Source organism: Schistosoma haematobium, chromosome 1 (assembly GCF_000699445.3).
Source record: "Schistosoma haematobium chromosome 1, whole genome shotgun sequence".
NCBI classification, from domain to species: Eukaryota; Metazoa; Platyhelminthes; class Trematoda; order Strigeidida; family Schistosomatidae; genus Schistosoma; species Schistosoma haematobium.
In genome coordinates this window covers 74414306-74438093 of record NC_067196.1, presented here as the reverse complement: position 1 = coordinate 74438093, position 23788 = coordinate 74414306, and the positions used below count along the sequence as shown (strand labels likewise).

The following is a 23788-nucleotide window of genomic DNA, read 5'->3' as shown; positions in this document are numbered from 1 at the left end:
CTTTGATTAATTTCACAATAAACACCAACATACAATAATCTAATACTAATAGTTACTTTAATGATCAATTTACATGGAACAGAGATCGGCTAATAACCATGATGTAATTTTTCATATTCACTCTTTTGTACATTATACGATTTCACTTTTGTGAAGTTTAGAATTTTTTCTGATTTTTTTTACATTTTATTTAGTTACTTCACATTTCAAAGTCTCATTTTGTTTCTTCTCTTCAATACCACAATAATTTCTATGTAAAAATTTACTTTTGTACTAGTTTTCTGTTTGTTTAAAACTTCGTTTTAATTCAAATAATAGACGTGAAATAAAGTCAGTTTATTTTATTCTACAAAGTCATCGTTATTCACTAGCTGTTTTTTTGGGGGGGATAGGGGTGAGGAATAAGGAAATAAGTGACTTATTTTATGAAACAAATTATCTGTCTCCTTACTCAAACGATAAAGTCGCCAAAATTAATTGAGTTGTTATATTGAAGTTATGTTTTAAATGTTGAATGCCTTCTATTTAACTCATCTTATTACTACTCTTGTTAGTTTTTTTCCCAGATAATTTTGCATGCTTAAATGTTGGAGGATTTTCTAAGATCATCCAAATGACACTCACTTGTATTCTAATGACATCTATATATTCTAAATAATTTTTGATATAATTTCAGCATTATTCAATGTACTATTGAACGGTAGTCTTAATGCCAATACACACATATTTCCATTTATTGATGAGTATTTGTTATTTGAATGAAAAACAATAAACAGCCTCTAGAAAGCTTAATTTAAACAAAGTCTTCATATAATTAAAATTAAATCATGAATACCATCAACGGGATAAATCAAACCCAGTCTAATAATTAGTCTTCTTATTATATTTAAAAATTTTAATTATCGAAAGATTGACCTGAAAAATCTTCTAAGATCTAGTATAGCAATTCACTATAAGACTGAGTAATTACAGTCAAAATTATTTTGTTCATAATAGGAGTGGCCTTATTTCATAATTATACGTTTATCCCTTAACTAGAATCAGATGCATGGTGCATGTTTATAAAATTCATGATTGTTTAAGCATGATAACACAAGATAAGATAGATGGAGAGAAAAATGAAGTTTATTGACAAGGAAATAGATAATCAATTTATTCCATCGTGACAACCATAGATTTTGATTACATTGGTATAAATCTACTTTTTCTTTAGCTTCTAAGTATTACTTCTTTTGGTTGTCATCAAGTTTGAAATCCCATTTAGAAGTTAGTTTTCATTGGACCAGAATTAGATCTTAAGAAATTTCTTTCTCAAAATCAACTTTCCAGTGATATAATCAGTGTAGCTAACATAAAAGCACTTATAAAAGCGCAACATTTGTATTGTAATGAAGAAGATCTACATTCACTTGAACCTTGAGATTTTCTGTACTGATGCTATATAATATATTCGGAAAATAATAATCGCACAATTCTAAACTAAAAGAAAATACAGTCAATTAGAGAATCTGCATGTAAATGAGGGAAGTATGAAGTAGTTTAAAAGAAGGCTTTCTTCGTACATCTTGGATTCAAAGAAGATAGAACTATTTAATTCATAAACCAAAGAATAAATGCTGGATTAAAGCCTATTCATCTCACATCAAGGAATATTATCTCTTGTGACGTGAACAGCTTTCCAGAACCAAAAATTTGATAAATCTTTTTTTATTAGTACCTCCAATTGCGTTTATCAGTCGAAGTGTACTTACCGATTATCGCCATACAATCGACATTTGCCAGTACTTTAAAACAATTAATATACAAAATCAAATCTAAATTCTTTACTCTTCCCTGAAGCAGTAGCCGGTGGGGTAGCTCAAACCGGATTTATGTATTCAGATAGCGAAAGTTGCTAATTTATCACTACCATGATCAACTCATATTTTTGATTAAATCGTCCCCGATTATTATTTTATTTTATCATCAGATCTCTGCTTTATCCACCATCTGTGATTCTCATTCACCCGATTCTTAAACTTATACAGACTATATAAGTCTTTTAAAATTATCAAGTAACACATTTAAGTCATTCTTAAATTGCCAAAAATTACGGCCTCACCTCCTTTTAGCTTTCTATATCTGTCTTTAAATGACGTACACCTACTGATTCTCATATATGCATATCAATACAGATGAGGCTGTAACTAAATAATAAGTATTCACTAAGCAAATTCAAGCTCAAAGTTTTGTAACGATTGTAGTTCTTGTTTTATTTAAACTCATTGACAAAATGTCTATTTGATTTATTTTTTTTTCAAGTAAAACTAATGAGCCATTTCTGGTGAAAATCTACCACACACAACTGAAAAAAAAGGTTTCTCAAAATACCACTCAGTTACTTTATTTTCTCTTCTAAATTTCAATCAATAGGTGAGGTATTTTTCAAGTAGTTTCTTTCTCACTAATTGATAACTTAAAAAAAAATAGGAAATGGTAAATTGAGTATCGATTGAAATGTTAATGATCCTATATATTTTAGATATCAAGATATCTCAGGTGGATCAAGTTCAACAAAGTTCAAGGTTATTGCATATTTTACCATTAAAAAGATAAGAAAATCAATGTTTCTTTTTTACGTGTTATGATGATAACAATTAAGGAGACTGAAAACAAAAATAATTAATTTAGATAAAAGACAAATACAATTGATTAGAGATAAGTTATATAGAGTTTAAAGTATTCATGAACTCATTTTAAATTTATTCATTTGGATTATTTCACTTAAATAATGTAAAAATGGATTTTGAACTCCCACAGTTTATTCAATGTTCAATTAGTTATTCTATAGGGATTCAAATATTGAAATACTTAAATATACTTTTTGTCGTTGTTGTTGTTGTTAAGACTTATTACTAAACCTGAATTATCCATTTCATCAAATTAATATTATATAATTCAAAGCGTTTCTTATAGACTATAATGAGGATGTATATTGTTAACTATTCACTAAAGTATTTACACATAAACTGAGGGTTATTCATAGTGATATTCTTTTTTAATGTAATAAAATAATAATTTGTTCCAAGTCATAATACATAGATTTACGAACAAATTGGCGGCCTGCTTGAATATCTAGACTACCTGTTCCTGCTATTTGGATATTTCAACATGTTATCTGTTTTCTTGTTTGGTTTAATACATCAATATGTTTATTAGTTGTATAACCTAATCAGTTGCGTTTGTGAAAATTTTACATTTCTCTGTACAAGTTACAAATGAGCCCAATGAAAGACATCATGGTTGCTAGCAATATGCATCGAAAAGTATATACATTAATCAGATGTCGATTCCTGAACTGCTAACATCTAACTAGCGATCACCCAGTATTTATCGCAAAGGTCGATCAAGAAATCAGAAAAGGGAACTTGTTGAAATACTTTGTGCTGAGAATTCGATATTGTATCAAGAATATTATATCGAATAAAGCCACTAATAATAATATTTTTGAAATTAGGTTCAATACCAATATTTTTCTCTAATCCTGAGATAACCTATACTCCCCATGAAGTTCGAACCCACTTGACTAAAGTTTTGTTACCAAGTTGAATATTCTTTTCCATCAATCAAATAGAAAAAAAGCATTTACACTAAACATATTAGTAATTAGTCATCTTTGTTGTTTCTTTGTATGTAGTTACTAATTCAATAACGGACATTACATACATAAAGTATATTTCTGTGATTAGTTATAGTAATAATGTATATTTATTCAGTTAACATGAGTTCATCATGAGAAGGACCTTCAAATTATAATCAGTTAACATACTGGTTATGCCCCGATAAGAATAAAGAGTGGTAATTTTTGGGATCCAATTTTGGACCAATACCTTACGTATATTTTTACTGTATAATTGTTAATTAACTAAACTACTTATAGTATTCGAATTATCGTATGAACGAGGAATTCCAGGATTAACGCAATTGAATTAAGAAGACATAGGCACAAACGAATGTATTGTATTTAGAATTCGAAATCGAGCATTCAACAAGTACAAAAGAATCATTAGTTAATTCAAACACCACATTCGCCACAGCTTAAATAGAAGTATGAGTGTTTGTAATCGGTTGTACGTCTTCTTGTTAAGTTCATCCTGAGTCTGTCCGACATTGTATAAGATAAAAACTTTGTAGTATCTAGAAAGTGCTCATTAGTATTGGAATTAACAAACGAAATCGGAACAGACTCACCTGGAATTGTATACAACCAGCATGTCGGTTTTGTAATGAAATCATTAATATCTAGAATTCAAACCATAGATTTTTCAACACTACCCTCCCCCACGAAATAATGTTGGATCTTTATATCCCCAAGTTATGAATAATGTGGTTTCGTTTAAAACATAATTCTCACATTGTTTAGAGTAAACATTAGAACTGTTTTTGTGATAAGGGTAAACAGCAGTTGATATGAAATCATCCGAAATGTAATCAAACTCGAGGTCACTTAGTACTCGTACTTCGCATTGAGCAGGTTTTTCACAAGGATCAAATGCATTATGAGGATAGGTAATATATGATATGACATCAGGATTTGATTCTTCTGAAATATTCTCATGAAATTCATTAGGACTGTCATTGCAGAGCGTAGGGTCGTTAGAAAAATCAGCATCTATCCAAACCACATCAGGTTTCCGATCATGATTAGGTTCATTTAACATATTTTCCTCAGAATTGCAAGTAATTTCATTAGAAATATGTGAATCATTAGGAAAAGTCATACCTGGTACAATAGCATGAGAATTCTGATAAATCGGTTGATTAGGAACTGTTGTCTCACAAGAATTCTGGATTTCATTTAACTCTGAACTGCCATATGACTCTACACTGTCTTTTGAAATCGCTGATAAAGATAAATGATCATCATGAATACTCGACTCAGTAGAATCAGAATTACAAGGCCTAATATTAGTTGCAGTAAGATGAACATTAGCATTACAAACTGACTGAACTTGTCCAATATCACGACATTTGAAGCACTTAGAATTACGAAATTTACATGAATTAGAAGAGTGGAACTTGCAACAGGACAAACACTGGCCAAACTTGTCCCCATCCTCGTGAACTGCATCCAAACTCAATGAATTGTCTGCATAACCTTGAGTATGCACTAGGTTGAGATGACGTAGTGATGTAGTGGACTTTTTTATATCCTCATGAATCATTTTACGAAATCTTCCTCCTTTACGACATTCGAAATTTGTATACTGAGCATAGTCTAGCAGTAGATCCTTGAGAGCTGTATAAGAAAGCGAAATGGGCTTTTCCGGCATAGCCAGAGTTCTTAATAAGCTGTATGCTTCTTTTCCAATGAATGTGAGGAAGTGTGCCACAATATTAACATCCTCATCATCTTCCTTGGTCATAGCCCAGATTTCGAACCTTTCAAAGCAATCTTCAAAAGCTTCCGAAGTTGAATGAATATCTAACTTTTCGATTGCAAGCTCCATCGCGACGCCAATATAGTATTCGAATTATCGTATGAACGAGGAATTCCAGGATTAACGCAATTGAATTAAGAAGACACAGGCACAAACGAATGTATTGTATTTAGAATTCGAAATCGAGCATTCAACAAGTACAAAAGAATCATTAGTTAATTCAAACACCCCACTACTCTTTAAAGAGAGCAAGAACAAAGGTTAGTGCAGAATAATGTGAATTCATTTTATTTCGTTAGGTTCTCATCAGCTGCTTACAACCTAAAATATTTGAAATTCAAAGTTATTATAGATATTGACATACTTATACAACAGAGGGTGATGAAGGATGAATATATGTAACATAACGTAGCAAAGATTTCGTTAGAGTTAGTGAGGTCATAAAATTTTGTTTCGAATATATAGAGTTTGGGAGGGAAAGTTCCAGAAAATTGAGATAGTGATTAGAAATCATGGAATTAAAACACATTAGACGATTATGTACTGAAGTAACTGAAGATAGATTAATGTTAATAAAGAGAGATATGAATTGAAATTGGTCAGTTATGAATGATGTAATTATAAAATTCAGAAAGAGTTGGAATGACGTAATAAAAATAAAAGGGGTGGGGTGAATGTTACCAGGGCAAAGAAAGATTTATTACTGTTTCTTTTTGTATACAAAGATCTGGTTTCAAACGTTTGATTGCTATTGCTTCGGCGAATTTCAAAAGGTTTGAATTTGATTGTTTGTCGATCACCTTGAAGGACTTCAGTATATCAACTTCGTGTCCTGTGTCAAGGAGATGTCTTGCGACAGCGCTGCTAAATGCTTTTAGTCCGTTTGATCTCAAACTCTTCGGAATATGTTCTTTGAATCGGACGTAGGCTCTCCTTTCTGTTCTACCAATGTAACTGCTCTGGCAGATACATATAAATTTGTATACACAGTTGGTGGTAACATAGAAGGGTTACCTGTCGACCTTTGATTGTGTCAAAGAACATGTCGTTTTGGACAGGACAATCAATTTAGCTGCAGGATATGTTTTTGTCAATGCAGTTTTTAGTCTCATATTGATTGACCCTATGACATTATCGCCTTTGAATTTGAGTTGAATAAAAACAGGTTTTTTATTTACTGTAGTTTCTTTGGGTATTTTATCTTCACGTTTGCCATATTTCTCAATAAATCTCAATGGGTATCCGCTAGTTCTTAAACACTTTTTAACATTCATAATTTCCTCTTCTATTGTATCGGCAGTACATATTCTTTCTGTTCTGTGAAACAGTGTTTTAACAAGTGCCGTTTTATAATTGATTGGACAAAAGCTGTTGAAATTGAGATAAATACCATTCCATGTGTCTTTCTTATAAACTGAGCGTTGAACTGTGCCATCCTTTCTTCGTTTTATCGCTATATCGAGAAAATGGAACATGGTTTCTTTTTCATGTTCCATAGTGAAATGAATATTTGGATGAGCTTCATTGAAAAACCTTAACAGATTTGTTGCATGTTGTTGATTATTACATAAGATGAATGTATCATCAACATACCTCGAATATTACATCATCTCATCAATCGCTCGTTTGAGTTTGGTTCTTTCGAGGCTAGCCATGAAAGAACATATTCCGAAGAGTTTGAGATCAAACGGACTAAAAGCATTTAGCAGCGCTGTCGCAAGACATCTCCTTGACACAGGACACGAAGTTGATATACTGAAGTCCTTCAAGGTGATCGACAAACAATCAAATTCAAACCTTTTGAAATTCGCCGAAGCAATAGCAATCAAACGTTTGAAACCAGATCTTTGTATACAAAAAGAAACAGTAATAAATCTTTCTTTGCCCTGGTAACATTCACCCCACCCCTTTTATTTTTATTACGTCATTCCAACTCTTTCTGAATTTTATAATTACATCATTCATAACTGACCAATTTCAATTCATATCTCTCTTTATTAACATTAATCTATCTTCAGTTACTTCAGTACATAATCGTCTAATGTGTTTTAATTCCATGATTTCTAATCACTATCTCAATTTTCTGGAACTTTCCCTCCCAAACTCTATATATTCGAAACAAAATTTTATGACCTCACTAACTCTAACGAAATCTTTGCTACGTTATGTTACATATATTCATCCTTCATCACCCTCTGTTGTATAAGTATGTCAATATCTATAATAACTTTGAATTTCAAATATTTTAGGTTGTAAGCAGCTGATGAGAACCTAACGAAATAAAATGAATTCATATTATTCTGCACTAACCTTTGTTCTTGCTCTCTTTAAAATACTAAAGGGAACTATATGTATGAAATAAATTGTTCTTATCGTTTAAGTGTTTAAATATTTCAATGGCAGTCGATTGACTAACTTATCGATTAAATGTTTAAAAAACTTCCATGGCAATATCGATTATATATATATATATGATTGATATATACGTTTTGAATTGCGTTTGTTGTGATCGCTCGTTCTGGCTGTTTTGCAGAATATACTTCACATTTTAAACCTGAACTTCTCCCTCTAGTTAGCGGTGCTGGGACGCATCAGTTGATAGCTTGCTGGTCTTTGGTCACTGAGTCTTTGTTCTCGTTCGCAGATTAAGTGAACTCGTGATAGCTTCAAACCTAGCAACACTTAAGATCACTTAACGTATGAGTGTTCTAACTAATTATAGGTAAATTCATATTATATTTCAGTAAAATGCTAACGAATCATTTCTACATACTTTTGACAGTTGATCAAGCAACATGTTAAAGTCATTTCCTTTCAGATATAATTTAACAAATAAAAAAATGATGTCATAACTAAAATTTTGGACAAGCATCACCATTTTTTCAACATCCAAATAATTAAGAAATTATATTAGATCAACTGAAACATTAAACATGAAGTATTAAGACATTCCTAATGAAATGTGATTGGATAGTATGATAGAAACTCATTAATTCATTTCTGAATATACCAAATAAAGCCAATTAACTACTTCAATATTGGGATTTAAAATGTTAACTTCAGAATAACTTCAGTTACTTGATGAACTGATGATAGGATTGACGATTTATATGTTATATTTATAATAATCTACCATTTAATGTGTTCTGATAACATAACCTGCAGACTCTGCAACAATAGGTCTCAACATACATAAAAGGAAAATCAAGATCCTAAAATACAACACGAAGGATACCAACCCAATCTCATTTGATGGCGAAACACTGCGACAGGTAGAAACTTCCACCTACCCGGTCAGAAACATCGATGAACGTGGAGGATCTGATGCAGACATAAAGGCAAGGATTGGCAAGGTAACGACAGCATTCCTACAGTTGAACAACTCATGGTACTCAAAACGACTGTCAACCAATATCAAATTCAGAATCTTCATAATGAATGTCAAGACAGTCCTACTGTACGAAACTGCAACTTCAAGAACAACAACCATCATCAAAAGGGTTACAGGTATTTATAAACAACTGTGTAAATAAAGTACTCAATGTCCGTTTACTGGATATCGTTGCAGAAACTACTAAACTGTATAATGAGGCAAGAGGTAACTTGAAATCCTGAAGGGAAGCTTAACAGAGTAAGAAGCAGGCATGAGAATGGTCAATAGCAACTGGAAACAACTGGAAGGGATTTCCTAGGACAGAGTTAGACGGAGAATGCTGGGGGTGGTCTATGCTCCTCTACGAGTGGTAACAAACGTAGGTAAGTAATTAAGATAACATAACCTATTTACAACGAGTAATGCAATTTTAAGCAATAGGGTACATAAAAATTTATTTTATAGACTATTTTAAACATCTGCCATGTTAGAATAAAATTTGTAAACATGGTAACTGACAGTTTAGACAAGTGAATAACAATAAATTGTAAATATCTATCACTGATCGAAGTCACAATATCTAAGATAAATTCATGATGAATAACATACCCATGACATGAAGCATCTTTTTTCATGGTAACTGTACATTCGTAAACAATAAATTTAATGTTTTGTTTCCATTATCTCAAATAACTAGACCAATATAAAATATTCAACATGACAAGGAAATGTTTTGTGTTCATTGATATGCAATAGGTTTGATATGAAGAAAAATATAGTAGTCTAGTTCACCTGTTTGCCAATACATACATTGTTTTACATTTCCAGTAAAAGAAGCAACGAATTTTATATAAAATGAAAATAAGTACTAATTTAATTTCGTTGATTCTTTTCAGAGTTATAAGCGATTCAATGAGGTAAACATACGGAATTCTATGTTTTTCTAAAGATGTAAGGAACATACTGTTTTGTGGAATGAGATAACCATAAACATTTCAAAACTAATTTTCCATAGATTCAACAGTGGGTTTCACTTAGAAGTACATTGATAAACAGGAAATGATTGTCTATTGTTTGTTTTAAGCCCTAAAATACATCATTTGAGACATGACCACACAAGGTAATCTCTAATAGTTTTCGTTGTTAAATCTGATAAAAATAATCAATTTTATGAATACATTTATTAACCTACCTGAATAATCTCATTAAATAGCAGTAAAAAGTTGTGATCTAATCTTTGTTGATTCGATCCACGAATCAAGGTTAATATCTGAATTGAAAATCAATTAGTAAAACAGTAATAGAATATCAGTCAATTTAACTGATGGAGTAATCAATTGTTTCATAATGTTTAAAGTTTGATAAATGAATTCAGATATTTCACTGTTTTGTTTCCAGGATCTATCTGTGTTGATTTCAGCTAGAAATGAAGTATGTTGAAGTTGGACAAATAGTTACACAATAAATTCCTCCACTCTATAAATATAATCAACCCTGATTGCTAGCAGTCGCAACAACAAATGCAAGAGAAAACGACCAGTGTAGCAGCAGCCTCGGCAGCAGTAGGTCTCAATATACACAAAGGGAAAAGCAAGATTCTCCGATACAACACAGCATGCACCAATCCAATCACAATTGACGGAGAAGATTTGGAAGATGTAAAAACCTTTACATATTTGGGCAGCATCATTGATGAACAGGGTGGGTCTGATGCAGATGTGAAGGCGCGGATCGGCAAGGCAAGAGCAGCATATTTACAACTGAAGAATATCTGGAACCCAAAGCAACTGTCAACCAACACCAAGGTCAGGATTTTCAATACAAATGTCAAGACAGTTCTACTATATGGGGCAGAAACCTGGAGAACTACGAAACCCATCATCCAGAAAATACAGGTGTTTATTAACAATTGTCTACGCAAAATACTTCAGATCCATTGGCCGGACACTATTAGCAACAACGTACTGTGGGAGAGAACAGACCAGATCCCAGCGGAGGAAGAAATCAGGAAGAAGCGCTGGAAGTGGATAGGACACACATTGAGGAAAGCACCCAACTGCGTCACAAGACAAGCCCTCACATGGAATCCTGAAGGTCAAAGGAGGAGAGGAAGACCAAAGAACACATTACGCCAGGAAATGGAAATAGACATGAGAAAAATGAACAAGAGTTGGATGGAATTAGATAAGAATGCCCAGGACAGAGTGGGTTGGAGAATGCTGGTCAGCGGCCTATGCTCCATTAAGAGTAACAGGCGTAAGTAAGTAAATAAGATTGCTAGCATATTTTTATTACGGATTAACTTATAACCTTCATTATGATCATTGTTAAAATGTTATTCTCGATTGATGACTTTTTCAGTAAATTTTTCAGTCTCACGGTATTTATATACATGTATCGGATGACATATACCCTGTCTTAGTACCAGTTTTCCGAAATTCGTTTGTATTATTTAAGTATGAGTACTTTAAGATCACTGTTTTGCTCCCATTTGTGTTGCGATAATACTTTTCCGCATGTAAGAAGACCAAATAAACGTCATCATTGTTGTCTTATAACTACCCTAACTTTATCACATGATTGAGTAATTCAACGACTAGTCTGAAAAATATAACGCGATTAACAAAAATCACTAGTGAATTTGTCAACTTTTTTTCTCCAAATAGAATAAAAAATCCCAAACATTCTGATACCGACCATATATTAGTTATATTCTGTTTAAATTGATAACTTCACTTGATACATAATATAGATTCCCTGATCATAAGATTTGCTTACAATACAAATAATAGTCTGATTAAAATTATATTTTTTAACTGCTACACAATTTGGCCATGTAATAGGTATGTATAGTATCACTGTACTACTCAATTTTTAGTAAGTTTTATGGGAAATAGTTAACCTCGATTCCACCAAACAATTCATGATAAAACATTTGAATGTATATCATACATACCTTCATAGTATGTTCAAAAAAGATAAATGCTCATGTCAAATAAAGAGTTTGTCGTAATTATCTATAATTGTCAATGCATTATAGAATTTGATACGTCTTGTCGATGAAACGCTATACACGATTTCTAAGCTATTTCGGTAACCCGCAGTCTAGAACTACACAGCCACTTGAACTCCAGAGAGAAGACACAAGTATGAAAGAAAATATTTATCCCAAGGTTCATTTTTGTACAGAACATCATAGGTATTTATAGATGTTGGCGTCTGTTAAATCAACATCATTTTTCAGTCAATCCGTTAACGACATATTATGCTACCTACCAATAGTAACACGCCACGTTGGAATTCCAGAACGTTCCATCATACTCTGATTGGCTAGGTCCCTTCTGCTCCTTTTGGGCCTCTGGAGGCTCCGTTAAAGTTCTCCGGAAGCCGACTCAACAGAATTCATTCGTGTGTTTTATGGCATTTATACAAACTAGAAGAGTTTGTTACTGTTTTTTTATAAAAAAATCGTTTTTTTAATCCATTCGTTAATATGGTCAAAACATGAATATTCGTCAATATTAGAACAAATAGTTTAACAAAACTTGGACTCCAAATATACAGAAAACATGATATGTGAAAATTGCATTTGAAATAGTCTTTGATAATAGAGAAGATTTGTAGCTCAGGTGGATGATTTTGATGGAGTTTTATTCTCTAAGCTGAATAGTTTGGTTGTGGAGCTTTCATCACTTCTACCTGAAGTTTGTATTGATGATTTCGTTCAGAAGTACAATAAAAGCTTCACGACTAAACCATCCAGTTCAGGGAACAAAACTACATCAAAATAATCTCAGTGATTGAAATTTCAACATTTTATCCAGTAAACTTGTATGGACTTCTTCAGAGTTATAAGTAAAATCAAAATAATTTTCATATTTATTCTTAGTTTATCAATAAACAGAACATTTTTAAATCAAGTTTTAACATTACTTAGTACTTAAAAAGTAGTTACTATTTTTAATTTGTATCAAATAGATTTTTTCGTTTTATTGTATAAAATGTTCGGTTTTTAGAAATTTTCAGGCAAACAAAAAAAGTTTTATGTAAGATTAATGGATAAAATAATTTTCAGACAAAAAACGAATCGATAATGTTTTCATTTTTGTTTTTCAACTTCAATAACTTTAAATTCTTTCATGAAGTTAGTTGCAGGACATCTACGCTTATCTAGATTTATTTAAACTTTAGTTTATTTCAAACCACGTGAATTTAGAAATTTAATTAAATATTTATTATTAGAAAAGGGTTTTGTGGAGATTGTAGTAATTTAATAGTTGAATTCATGAGTCAATTAAAGTTAAACTACAATGGAAAACCTGGAAGCACTGAACCGTTGAATACCGGCTCAGTTGTATAAAGGTTAAGCGCTTGCGCGCGACATCGAAGATCCTAGGTTTCAATCATGCGAGCGCAATCGTGGATGCACACTTCTGAAGAGTCTCATGCTAGAACAAAACGGTCGTCTAGTGCTTTTAGGTTTTCCATGATAGTCTAACTTTAATTGGCTCATGAATTCAGACAATAAATTAATCATTTATTTTTTATAAAATCTTTATTAATGATTGCAGTGTTGGTTTTTTATGAATTTACGATGAGGTTATAATTTATGGACAAATCAATCAGATATATGATAATGAGTCTTGAATTTTGGCTTAAAGTTCACTCATTCATTTGGCTAAATAGAGTTTTAGCGTTCTGGCTGATATCAGCTCTTGATGAAAATCGTAACTTTAATTCCTAACCTTAACCATCAACTGTAATTTATAATTATAATTCCTCATACTGTTTCATAACCTTCATTTGGTTCAATTTAGTAAGTGAACACTCTCAAGGTCACTTCAGCGTCTCCTAAATGTCATCCATAAATTATAATCTCACCGAATTTACCAAGATCATATTTATGTTATATTAACTAAATTACAAGCAACATTTTGAGTACCATCTTCTTAGTCACCTGAGTTATTGATCATTCTACTTATTAGTTACCATCATGAGGCATGGATTCAGTAAAATATCGGTTATTGTTTTCTCATTTCAGCATATCTGCTTATTAGTTGATACATAATAACTAGACTGTAATAACGTTTGATAATTTCCCAATCGTAATTTTTAAACTGGAAGTAGTAGGGTTTATTTATAATTCTCTATTGCGAAAAATATTACTTCTCAAATATCTAGATATACCTTTAATAACTAAATATTATATATGTACGAAAGACACTATAACCAAGTACCAATACTCCAATTTTCTGGTGGCTCTATTCTACGATATATTTTAAGCATAAACTTTAGACAGAGATTTAGCCAAAGTGTAGTTACCAGATAAATAATGCTTCCAAATTATGGTAAATACATCAATTATTCAATTACCTGTAAAAATATATCCCACAAGTATTTCTAATATCATTAACATGTATCTCTTAGTTCAGGTCCAAGAATGTTCCCTCCCAGGATTTGTCAGTGGACTCTTTCGTCTCTTTTAAATCCTTCTAAAATCATCCAACTTTCAGTTTCATTCATGTTTACATTTGTTATATGACAACAGTATAGAAATTTTTGGATAGCTACAGATAAAGATCAATATTATCATTCGATTATTCTATAAAACGATCATTTAGAAAATATATGCATTACACAGTAAACTAAAAGTAACGATTGTAGCAAAGTGACTAATAATTATGTCATAATTCTCGAAAAATACCACAGATAACTGATAGATTTGTCATATAAACTACACCTAATTATGTTTTTTGTTGGTCAACAAAATGACCGGTATAACAAAGCAATAACATGAAATTCGTTTATACAACTTTCAGTCTCATCCTATTTAGAATACTAAATTAATAATTTTTGACGTGAAAGTATATTTGAAGAATTTGTAAATGTTGAAAACAAAAGAATATTGACTGGTTGATTAGTCACAGTTAGTGAATTATTAGAAGTATATTGTCAGAATTTGTTATTGATAGAATATCGAATATGATCGAGTTACCTACCGGCTACATCAAATAGTTATCGTTCTATGTTGTAAATTAACTAAGATTAAAAATTTATTTCATTAAATCACAACTTAGTGATATGGATGTAATATACTCACTGTGAGACCTAAGGTTCCTGGGTACGATCTCTGTTGTAATATTTGATGAATAGTAGTGAAAAGTCTCAAACTGGGACATAAGAGCAGTCCAGTGTTCCATATTCTTCGATGATTAATTACCTTATATCAGTCTTTAGTTTAAATTATCTTTAAATCAGTAAATACCTTACCAACGTTATTTTAAACATATTACTCAACATATACCTGACGAGATTTACGTAAGATAAACTACAGAATTGTATTGCTCAGTTCGATGTTCATTGATTGCTTTGGATTTTTTGAAAAATCTATATCATTACCGTTATTTACAGATTACATGCCATTTTCGAGGAAAACCCATTCAAACTGACTACATCTACCAAGCCCCGAATTCTTGAAACATTTCAGTAAAGCTGAACTGTATGTTAATGCATATAAATTATCAAAATGATTGTTTGCTGAACTGTGACAGTTTATTATAATTCTAAGTGATTATAACTTGTAGCTCAATTATGTGTTATTCGGACAGATGAAGTAATGGAATCCGATAAAGAATAAAATGGCATTTTGTACCTCTTTTACTCTTGGGAATTTTTTATATTGCGTTAAGAATAAAGTTTGTGGAATAAAATTAATTCTATCTACACTTCAGTCAGTCAGTCCATCAGCTACAACGTAGGACCAGGCACATATATGCATCGGTCCAAGTTGCCACACCTCATTAGCACAACAAAATGAACACCGAATTCATAGTAGTTACTTCAATGTCTGTAATATATAAAAGAAAGATTGCATATAAGGATATAGTACAGGAAGAAAGAATTAGCTGGTAAAAAGAAAAATATAAAGCAATTTTAATCTCATAGTTTAAGGGAAGATAGAGAGTGTATAACCGACGCCATTATAATCTATTCTGAGCCATGTCACCCAGAGTCTCCAACCATTGGTTACGATAGTCACGCGGACCCCAACCAAGTAGTCTGCATCTACCAACATAACTCTAATCAGAATTTAGTGACTTCAAGGAGTGATGCCACATTTTGCTTTGACCATCCCTAACTTTCAACTGTCTCCAGCACTAGTCAGCAGTGCACGCCGTGGTAATCGGTGTTCAGGCATACGTAACACACGCACACGCACACACACACATACATTTCAATTTATGATGAAGTCAATAGATGTTATTTTTATAATGGAAAGTTTGATGGAAATATCACATAGCTTTATGTTTCGTAAAGCTTAAAAATCCGATCACTACTAGGCATACGTTGTAGAACCAGGGATTATACAAATACATTTATTTTTTTAAGCAAAAAAATACGGGATTATTTAAATTGTATGTTGATTATAAAATTTTCAAAAAAAAGAAGAATCTGAAACCTTAAAATATTCAAAATCAAACTAAAATTTTCTCTGCCTCTTCTAATTACATTAGAGATGGTTATTAGATTTGTCTGTCTTTCAGTTAGATAAGTTAACATGTAGGTTATTGTATAGCCGTATGTGTATGTTGATTGTATTTACCTTTAACAACTTTGTAATATGAATTATATTTAAATTAACTAATAATAATAATGTTCAAAGTGATTATCACGTTTACCTTTTTGTGTCTAGAAAACAACATCCATTAAATACTTTGAGTCTTTAAAGTTACTATTCATGTCTACTTAAAAGAGATCAAAATTGTGATAATCTTTTTAAAAAGATTTATTTTAACACTATTATCTAAAAATTAATGGTTGTTAACATCAACTCATCAGGTACTTACATCTATCTTTTTGACACAGTTTTGTTCTCTGAGCCGGATGGTTTGGTCGTGAAGCTTTCATCGTTCTTCTGAACGACATCATCAGCACAAACTTCAGGTGGACTAGTGTCTTCTCTGAAACTGGATCCCAGTAATGATTTTTTTAATCACTACATAGCTGTTCACCAATTAATTAGGTTACTTAAACCTCTCACTTTTTACTATGCCATACTTTTATAATGAAGATTGTAGTTAAATTTTTCAGGACTAATCGTCGCTTTTTACTGGTGTATGCTGTCTTCAGTGGGAATAGATAGACCCATATTGCTTCAAGGTTTGATACCATTAGTTGCAGTTAGAATCAAGACTGAATTTAAATATCAACACTTAGACGTATTTGTGCAGTAGACTTTGCAACTCTGAACCAATTCAGTGATCTGAAGATCAATCTCATGTTTCTAAAACCGAATGTCCTCGATTGAAGCCTCAGTGGGTTCATGAGTGTACATTACTGAGGAGTTTTATATACTAAGACAAAAAAGCAGTCCAGGCCTTCCCTGCCTTCAATCGTTGTCTAACTGCTATTAGTTCATGTTGTAATCTATGAAGAATTTTCGGCGACTCTATAATTTATGGACAAACCAATCAGGTATAAGATGACAGGTCTCGGATTTTGACGCAAAATTCGCCCATCCATTTGGCTAAATAGAGTTTTGGCATTATAGCTTATGTCAGTTTTTGATGGAAACTGAAAATTTAATTCCTAACCTTAACCATCAACTGTGAATCATAATTCGAATTACTCACACTGGTTTGTAACCCTCATTTGGTTCTAGTTATTAGGTGGACACTATCAAGGTCACTTCAGAGTCGCCTTAATGTCGTCCATAAATTATAGTTTCACCGAATTTTATTTTACCGGTTAGTTGGCAACTGAATACAACAGTGATCGTGATCATGACAAATAGTGTTAAATCATAAGTGACTCTTATGTTTAAAATGCTTTGTGCTGAAGAGTCATAATAATCGTTAAATTAAAGTTTATGAACCATGTCTGAATGGTTTCAAAAGTAGTTGACATAAGGATACTGTGCAGTCATAAAATCTATCACAGTGGCCACATTCTACTATTTCGCGGACAGAATTTAATTAATAATCAGAATATTAGTCGCTATGATCCCTTTTGATTCAAATTATCATTGTCTTTTGTTTTGACAGTCTGTTTTTCTTAGCCATTTTATCTTGGAAGAATACAATCACATATATACATATATTTTTATACTGACTTATGGTTTACGTCACGGACTGACTTAAGCTAGACACTCATTGGAAATAATAAACTCTGAACGGTTGTTTCATCCTAATACAGAGAGAGTTAAGCACTGTGCACACATAGTTCACCAGGAATCGAATCCATGGTGTTAAAGTCAGAATAAATTGATATTATGCCAGACACTATTTTTACTCTTATGAGAATGAAACCTTTGTAGGGCCAGTGAAATGTCACTGAGCCATAGCCAAATCATCTGGCAGTTGGATCACTGAATGTCGAACAGATCGTCGCTCCCTGCCAAGGTCATGTACAACAAACGCGCATTGGTTAATCATATGCCATGGACTGGCCCATGCGGCAGTGGTCTTACTTTCGCTTGTATCTACCTTAACTAATATATTTCTGTAATAACGTCCTCTGTGTTGTACAGTCTTCAAAGCATCTATGGTACCTTGATACGTCAATGGGGTAGTCCACGTAAGGTGCTGACCACGAGGTGTGACTTCGACGTTAGCTACTTTATCACACCATTCACGTCTAACTCGAGTAGGCCTCCAATCATTTCGACATAGATCATCTACGTTGGTGATCTACACTGGTGAGCAAGACTTCGAATAACGCATTCCATCACTATAATCTTTATTATTGCATTCTATACTTTTTTTTTTCATTTTTATCATCGCCTATGTTAATCTATCACCGTGAACTTTCGTTGCTTCATGTCAATGTTGATTAGTATTTAAACTTATATACTTAGTTCAATCGACAGAACTAACCAATCAACTACGATTATAATCGGCTATCGTGTTTCTTTAACAAGCATTAGCGGCATGTAAATGCTCCTGTGTAATATGTCTGTTAAAATATCAACCACTCGTGAGCATAGCCACAAGGCAACACGAACGCACATCTGTTTGTAACTTATCCACTGGTATAAATAAGACAAGATTAACTATCGACTATAAATTCATCTTTCTGCTTAACCACTATCCACTAGAATGTTTTGCTTTTTTTACCACTGTCTGCCTAATTTCCAATTGCTGAGTTCCATGGCCAAACAGAGGATACGAATGCTAGAAATTTACGGTGAGTTTGAACTATAAATTTCCTGCGATCTTAGATCTCGTTTAGACTGTTCGTCAGGTAATGCTATGTATTCGGCTTACATTAATTCTGGACTTATACAAATTCAGTCTACAACGCTGTGTTAATCGAAAAATTTAATCAACAGTACCTCGTACATAATCCAGATTCAAACTACTGCCTACTTCATTACTTAAAGGCAAGAGTAACCCAGGCGAGTTTCATAATTTCATTAGATTATTTCGTACTATATTTATGATGCGTGATAACATTTCGTAGTTGCTTTCACGTAAACTAGTCATATATTCTGTCACTGCCGTCAAGTTTTAGTCGAAATCATGTACATTTATGACTCATTAGTCGACATACTGTGGTAAAACATATTGCATGTACACGAGCACGCTTAGTCCATGTCCCAAGTACACATGTTGTCTCACTTAATATGTCACTTAACGCTAGGTAATAAGCTCTTTGTATCAGCCTTTTACGAAATGGCCACGTTACCTGGACCCTCTAAACCTTAGTTACGTTGGTGGTTACCATTTTTAATTAATGTTTATTATACCCCTTGTATTTGCTAATAATTCACACGGTAAATCATGGCTCGATTTCCTTATTACACGACAGTCATTTTAATTCTATTTTCGGTTTATTTACATGCGATACGGGTTTGGAAAATATCTAAACGTCCTCGAAAATTCTCCACGAACCCAACCATAGTTTTCGTATATGTTTTTATTCACACATCCAACTGTTACGCTAATAATGCTTAAACGAACGTTCAGTGCAACTGTCAGTATACGTAAGAACGATGTTATTTAGACTTGATATTGTAACACATCTGAACTATTGTAGTTATTCTACTTCGATGTCGTACCTTATTTTATGAAGTATTGTTTCCTCATGGCTGTTATTTAACAGATGATTTCGGTACATCAATCAGCTGTTCAACTACTCGACGATTTACAACCTGTCCAGTTCAATTGGTGGTCTGACGACAATATCATTCGCGCGAATCATCAGTTTATGCAGTCGAGCGAATCTCCTGCAAACTGAAAACGACATTGTCGCCTCTATCCCAACACTGACAGCGTTTTTCACGGGTATCATTGACATGAGTCCAGAGTGACACTCTTGTTTTCTTATGTTCTTTTCGATATTTTTCTGTTTACTAACCGAACAAACACGCAGCACTCACCGTTTATCATCTTTTAGAAACTTCATCGTGCCACCTTTGCTATGGATTTGTAGCCTTCAACCCTTACTGACTGTAACAGCAGTCATCGACTTTTCAAACTGTGACTACAAGTTGGTCAATAGCTTCGCACAACGAAATCACGACCACTCTTCACTGTTATACTTCTGTACTTACGGTTAGTCTGTTAGATATGGATATAACTAGAATTCGGCACTAATTAATAGCTGTCAACGACACTGTCCGACTTACAACTTTAAACTAATGACAGTACAAACAAGGACATCGATTGATAATACACTTATCCTACTATCGCTATAGCATCATTACTCTTGCGACAGACTTAACGTTTGTCATCGGAGGAACTGAATTACTTATCAAGGCTATATATTTCAGCGCGACTTGATGCAACATTAAAACGTTTTGTTCTTTTCATTATTTCTATGGTTAATCAATTTACATTTAAGCAACGTCCTACTAACATATTACGACTCGCTGTTTTCCGACCAGTTTCTGCCGCCTCCTTTCCATTTGTTTTACAGATAAGCAATACCTGGAGGATTTATAATATTCGCTTGGCATTCTCCGGCGCGCGACTGCTCCCAACATGTTTGGTACCGATTCAAACGGCCGTTGAATCTGGTGGGGGAGTATTGTAGGGCCAGTGAAATGTCACTGAGCCATAGCCAAATCATCTGGCAGTTGGATCACTGAATGTCGAACAGATCGTCGCTCCCTGCCAAGGTCATGTACAACAAACGCGCATTGGTTAATCATATGCCATGGACTGGCCCATGCGGCAGTGGTCTTACTTTCGCTTGTATCTACCTTAACTAATATATTTCTGTAATAACGTCCTCTGTGTTGTACAGTCTTCAAAGCATCTATGGTACCTTGATACGTCAATGGGGTAGTCCACGTAAGGTGCTGACCACGAGGTGTGACTTCGACGTTAGCTACTTTATCACACCATTCACGTCTAACTCGAGTAGGCCTCCAATCATTTCGACATAGATCATCTACGTTGGTGATCAACACCTTGTTCTTACCAATTTTTTCAAATAGAATTTTCCTTACAGTAGAATAATTTGAATTCATAACTAGTTGATACTGGACGGTAACTTTGTTCTATATCACCATAAGTGACTTTATGTAAAGTCGGAATTATAGACATATGCTTTCAATACCATTATATCTCTAATCAGCCACCCATTCCCAGTTTCTGTCATTTTTGAACTACTATTCACTGTTCTTTATGGATATTCATCCTCACCCCTGACTTAGTCCACGATAAAATTTATCTCAGGCTCTATCTAAAGATATGAATCAATAATATCAGGAACAGAAAATTGTTTGCTCAGTCAATGAATAGTGTAAGAAGCATAATTTTAGAAGGAAATCTTTCATGATTAATGGATTCAAGAATTCTGTAGATAATTTCCAATTGCCGTATCGCTTTTGTTTAACTCTCATCCTTATTCACTTATAAATGAATAACGTTTGTCAAACTTATTCCAGATATTATGAGTTGAATAAATAAGCTGAAAATATGAATCGTTTACTTACATACTTTTAGTTGGAATAATAATGTGAATGCCGTGATGTATGCTACTTATTTTGACAAATGTAAGTAGTATGTAGCAGCAACCGGATGTGGAATATCTGCCAGAAGAAGATTGGGAAGATTGAATTGAAGAGAAAAAGGGAACTGAGAGTTATTGTAATAACAACAAAATTGAAAAAAATCATTAAGCATGTAAAAGACAACTGTTTGAAGGTGTGCAAATAATGTATTTAATGTATGGTTTTCATATTTTATGGTAGTACCTGTAATTCCACATTAAACAATGAATTGGTTTTTCTGAGTCTTTGTTCAATGCGATATATTCATAATGTGTTCGTTTCAATGTTCATTCCCATTTGCGACGGATATATACACTACTCATAAGTAGTTTTGTTGAAAAGTTAAATTTCCATAGCCATATAATTTTATGCGGCTTTCCAGAAAAGGGTAAAATTTATCCATTCTTTGAACTTTAAACTTTACCTTTATGAGACACAAATTTTGTGAGTATCCTTAAAATATGTAACTGTTTATTGTAGATATGTAGGGATATGTGTCGATTGTATCAAAATATTATATTCATATCCCACAGAAGAGATTGCTCTTGTACGCCGCTGGAAACTAATAGAACGGTACTATATTCAGATCGTTATTTACGGTTTTGCCAAGTAAGACTTTTTTGTAAATGGCTGAATCAATAACTCTTTGAACTGAAATATTACAATAATGTGAGAAAAGTATTAAACCACAGAATACCCTGAAACTCATAACTCAATGAGTCCTAAACTCCGGTAAATGACGTAGTTAGTGTTGACAAACAAAACTAATTGGTAGTACATATCGAAGTCGACATCAGTTTGATGAATATCTACGTATTAGCGCGCTTCATATACGCTTCCTTCACAATCAAGAAAAACTTCGTTGTCGAGTACTTCCGTTCTCTAACAAATGTATTTTCTCGACACATGATAACTAACTTCTTTAGTTGTTGTTAATTGAATATACACTAAATCCTATGGAATTAAGCATGAATTGTTTATGTTCATAAGTTTTTGTAATCAGTCAAGGAAGTAAATATAGGTTTACTTTGTATATGTTTTGTCTCATGTATGAAACACATGAACAACAAAATGCACTCCGAATTACATTGAAGATCAACACGATGGTTTTGTTAACGTCATCCAGTAACTCTGTAAAACCATGCAGTTCTCTGAACTTTAAAATTAATGACACAACTGACCCTCAGAAAGACCTCCTCAATGGTACACATAGACGGCAACTGTAGCCAATGAAATTAGCCTTCTGTCAAACATCACAGATGTGATGATGAAGGTTCACTACCATTTCAAAACTGGCGCATAAGTTAGCATTTTTCTTGCAGATTTAAAAAATCGTCTGCTATGGTGGAACTTTAATCTACCGTTGGGAAACGGAAAACCGATCGCCATATTCAGTAACATAGCAGAAGGAAGTTAGTGGACGGCGACAGAGTTATATATTTGTCGAACTTTATTTCCTGGCCTGGGGTTATATCCATTTCAAGTCGAACAGATGATCGGTCCGTGTTTTTACAACTCCACCGACCTCCACAAACTACAAAAAAATAACCGAGTGTAATCAGCAAAGTCACCCGTCACGACTACAAGGTCACTCATATCCTCGAAAGCATGTGGACTAGGTACCTAAAAAAATGTAGATAACGCAAAAGTAAACTTGATCATGTAGTGGGTCTAAGAATAATGTGGTCATCAAATAGTCTATGATCATTCCTGTTAAATATGGTCCTTAAAGAGGACAACAGCGGTTAGGTTCTAATTGGATACACTAGACGAATAATCACAAAATCCAATTCTGACCATTATCAGTTACCCTGTAGCCACCCATGTTGAATAGTCAAATACCTCCTATTACTATGAGAATATCGTAGTGTGGTGGTCTGTATTCGATCTAATCCTTAAACTTCGTATACAGCTCGTCTTGATAACCGTTCTATATAACGTCCCAACGGTTTATTAATCAGAAGACAAATACGAAGTGTTGATTACGTTTATTAC

General features: G+C 33.1%; 1 protein-coding gene across 1 annotated transcript; it reads right to left on the bottom strand.

The window, feature by feature from the left end:
* Nucleotides 1-4028: 4028 nt before the first annotated feature.
* MS3_00000922 (uncharacterized protein) lies at nt 4029-23344 on the bottom strand. The gene is made up of 3 exons (XM_051208492.1): nt 21737-23344; nt 14167-14360; nt 4029-10063 (listed from the first exon to the last, which is right to left on the bottom strand). The coding sequence occupies exon 3, from the start codon at nt 5487-5489 to the stop codon at nt 4311-4313; it is 1179 nt and encodes a 392-aa protein (XP_051075128.1). The 5' UTR covers nt 5490-10063; nt 14167-14360; nt 21737-23344; the 3' UTR covers nt 4029-4310.
* Nucleotides 23345-23788: the final 444 nt, after the last annotated feature.

Bases quoted from the DNA above. Each gene is read 5' to 3' on its own strand.
- MS3_00000922 (XM_051208492.1), bottom strand. From the start codon at position 5,489: ATGGAGCTTGCAATCGAAAAGTTAGATATTCATTCAACTTCGGAAGCT.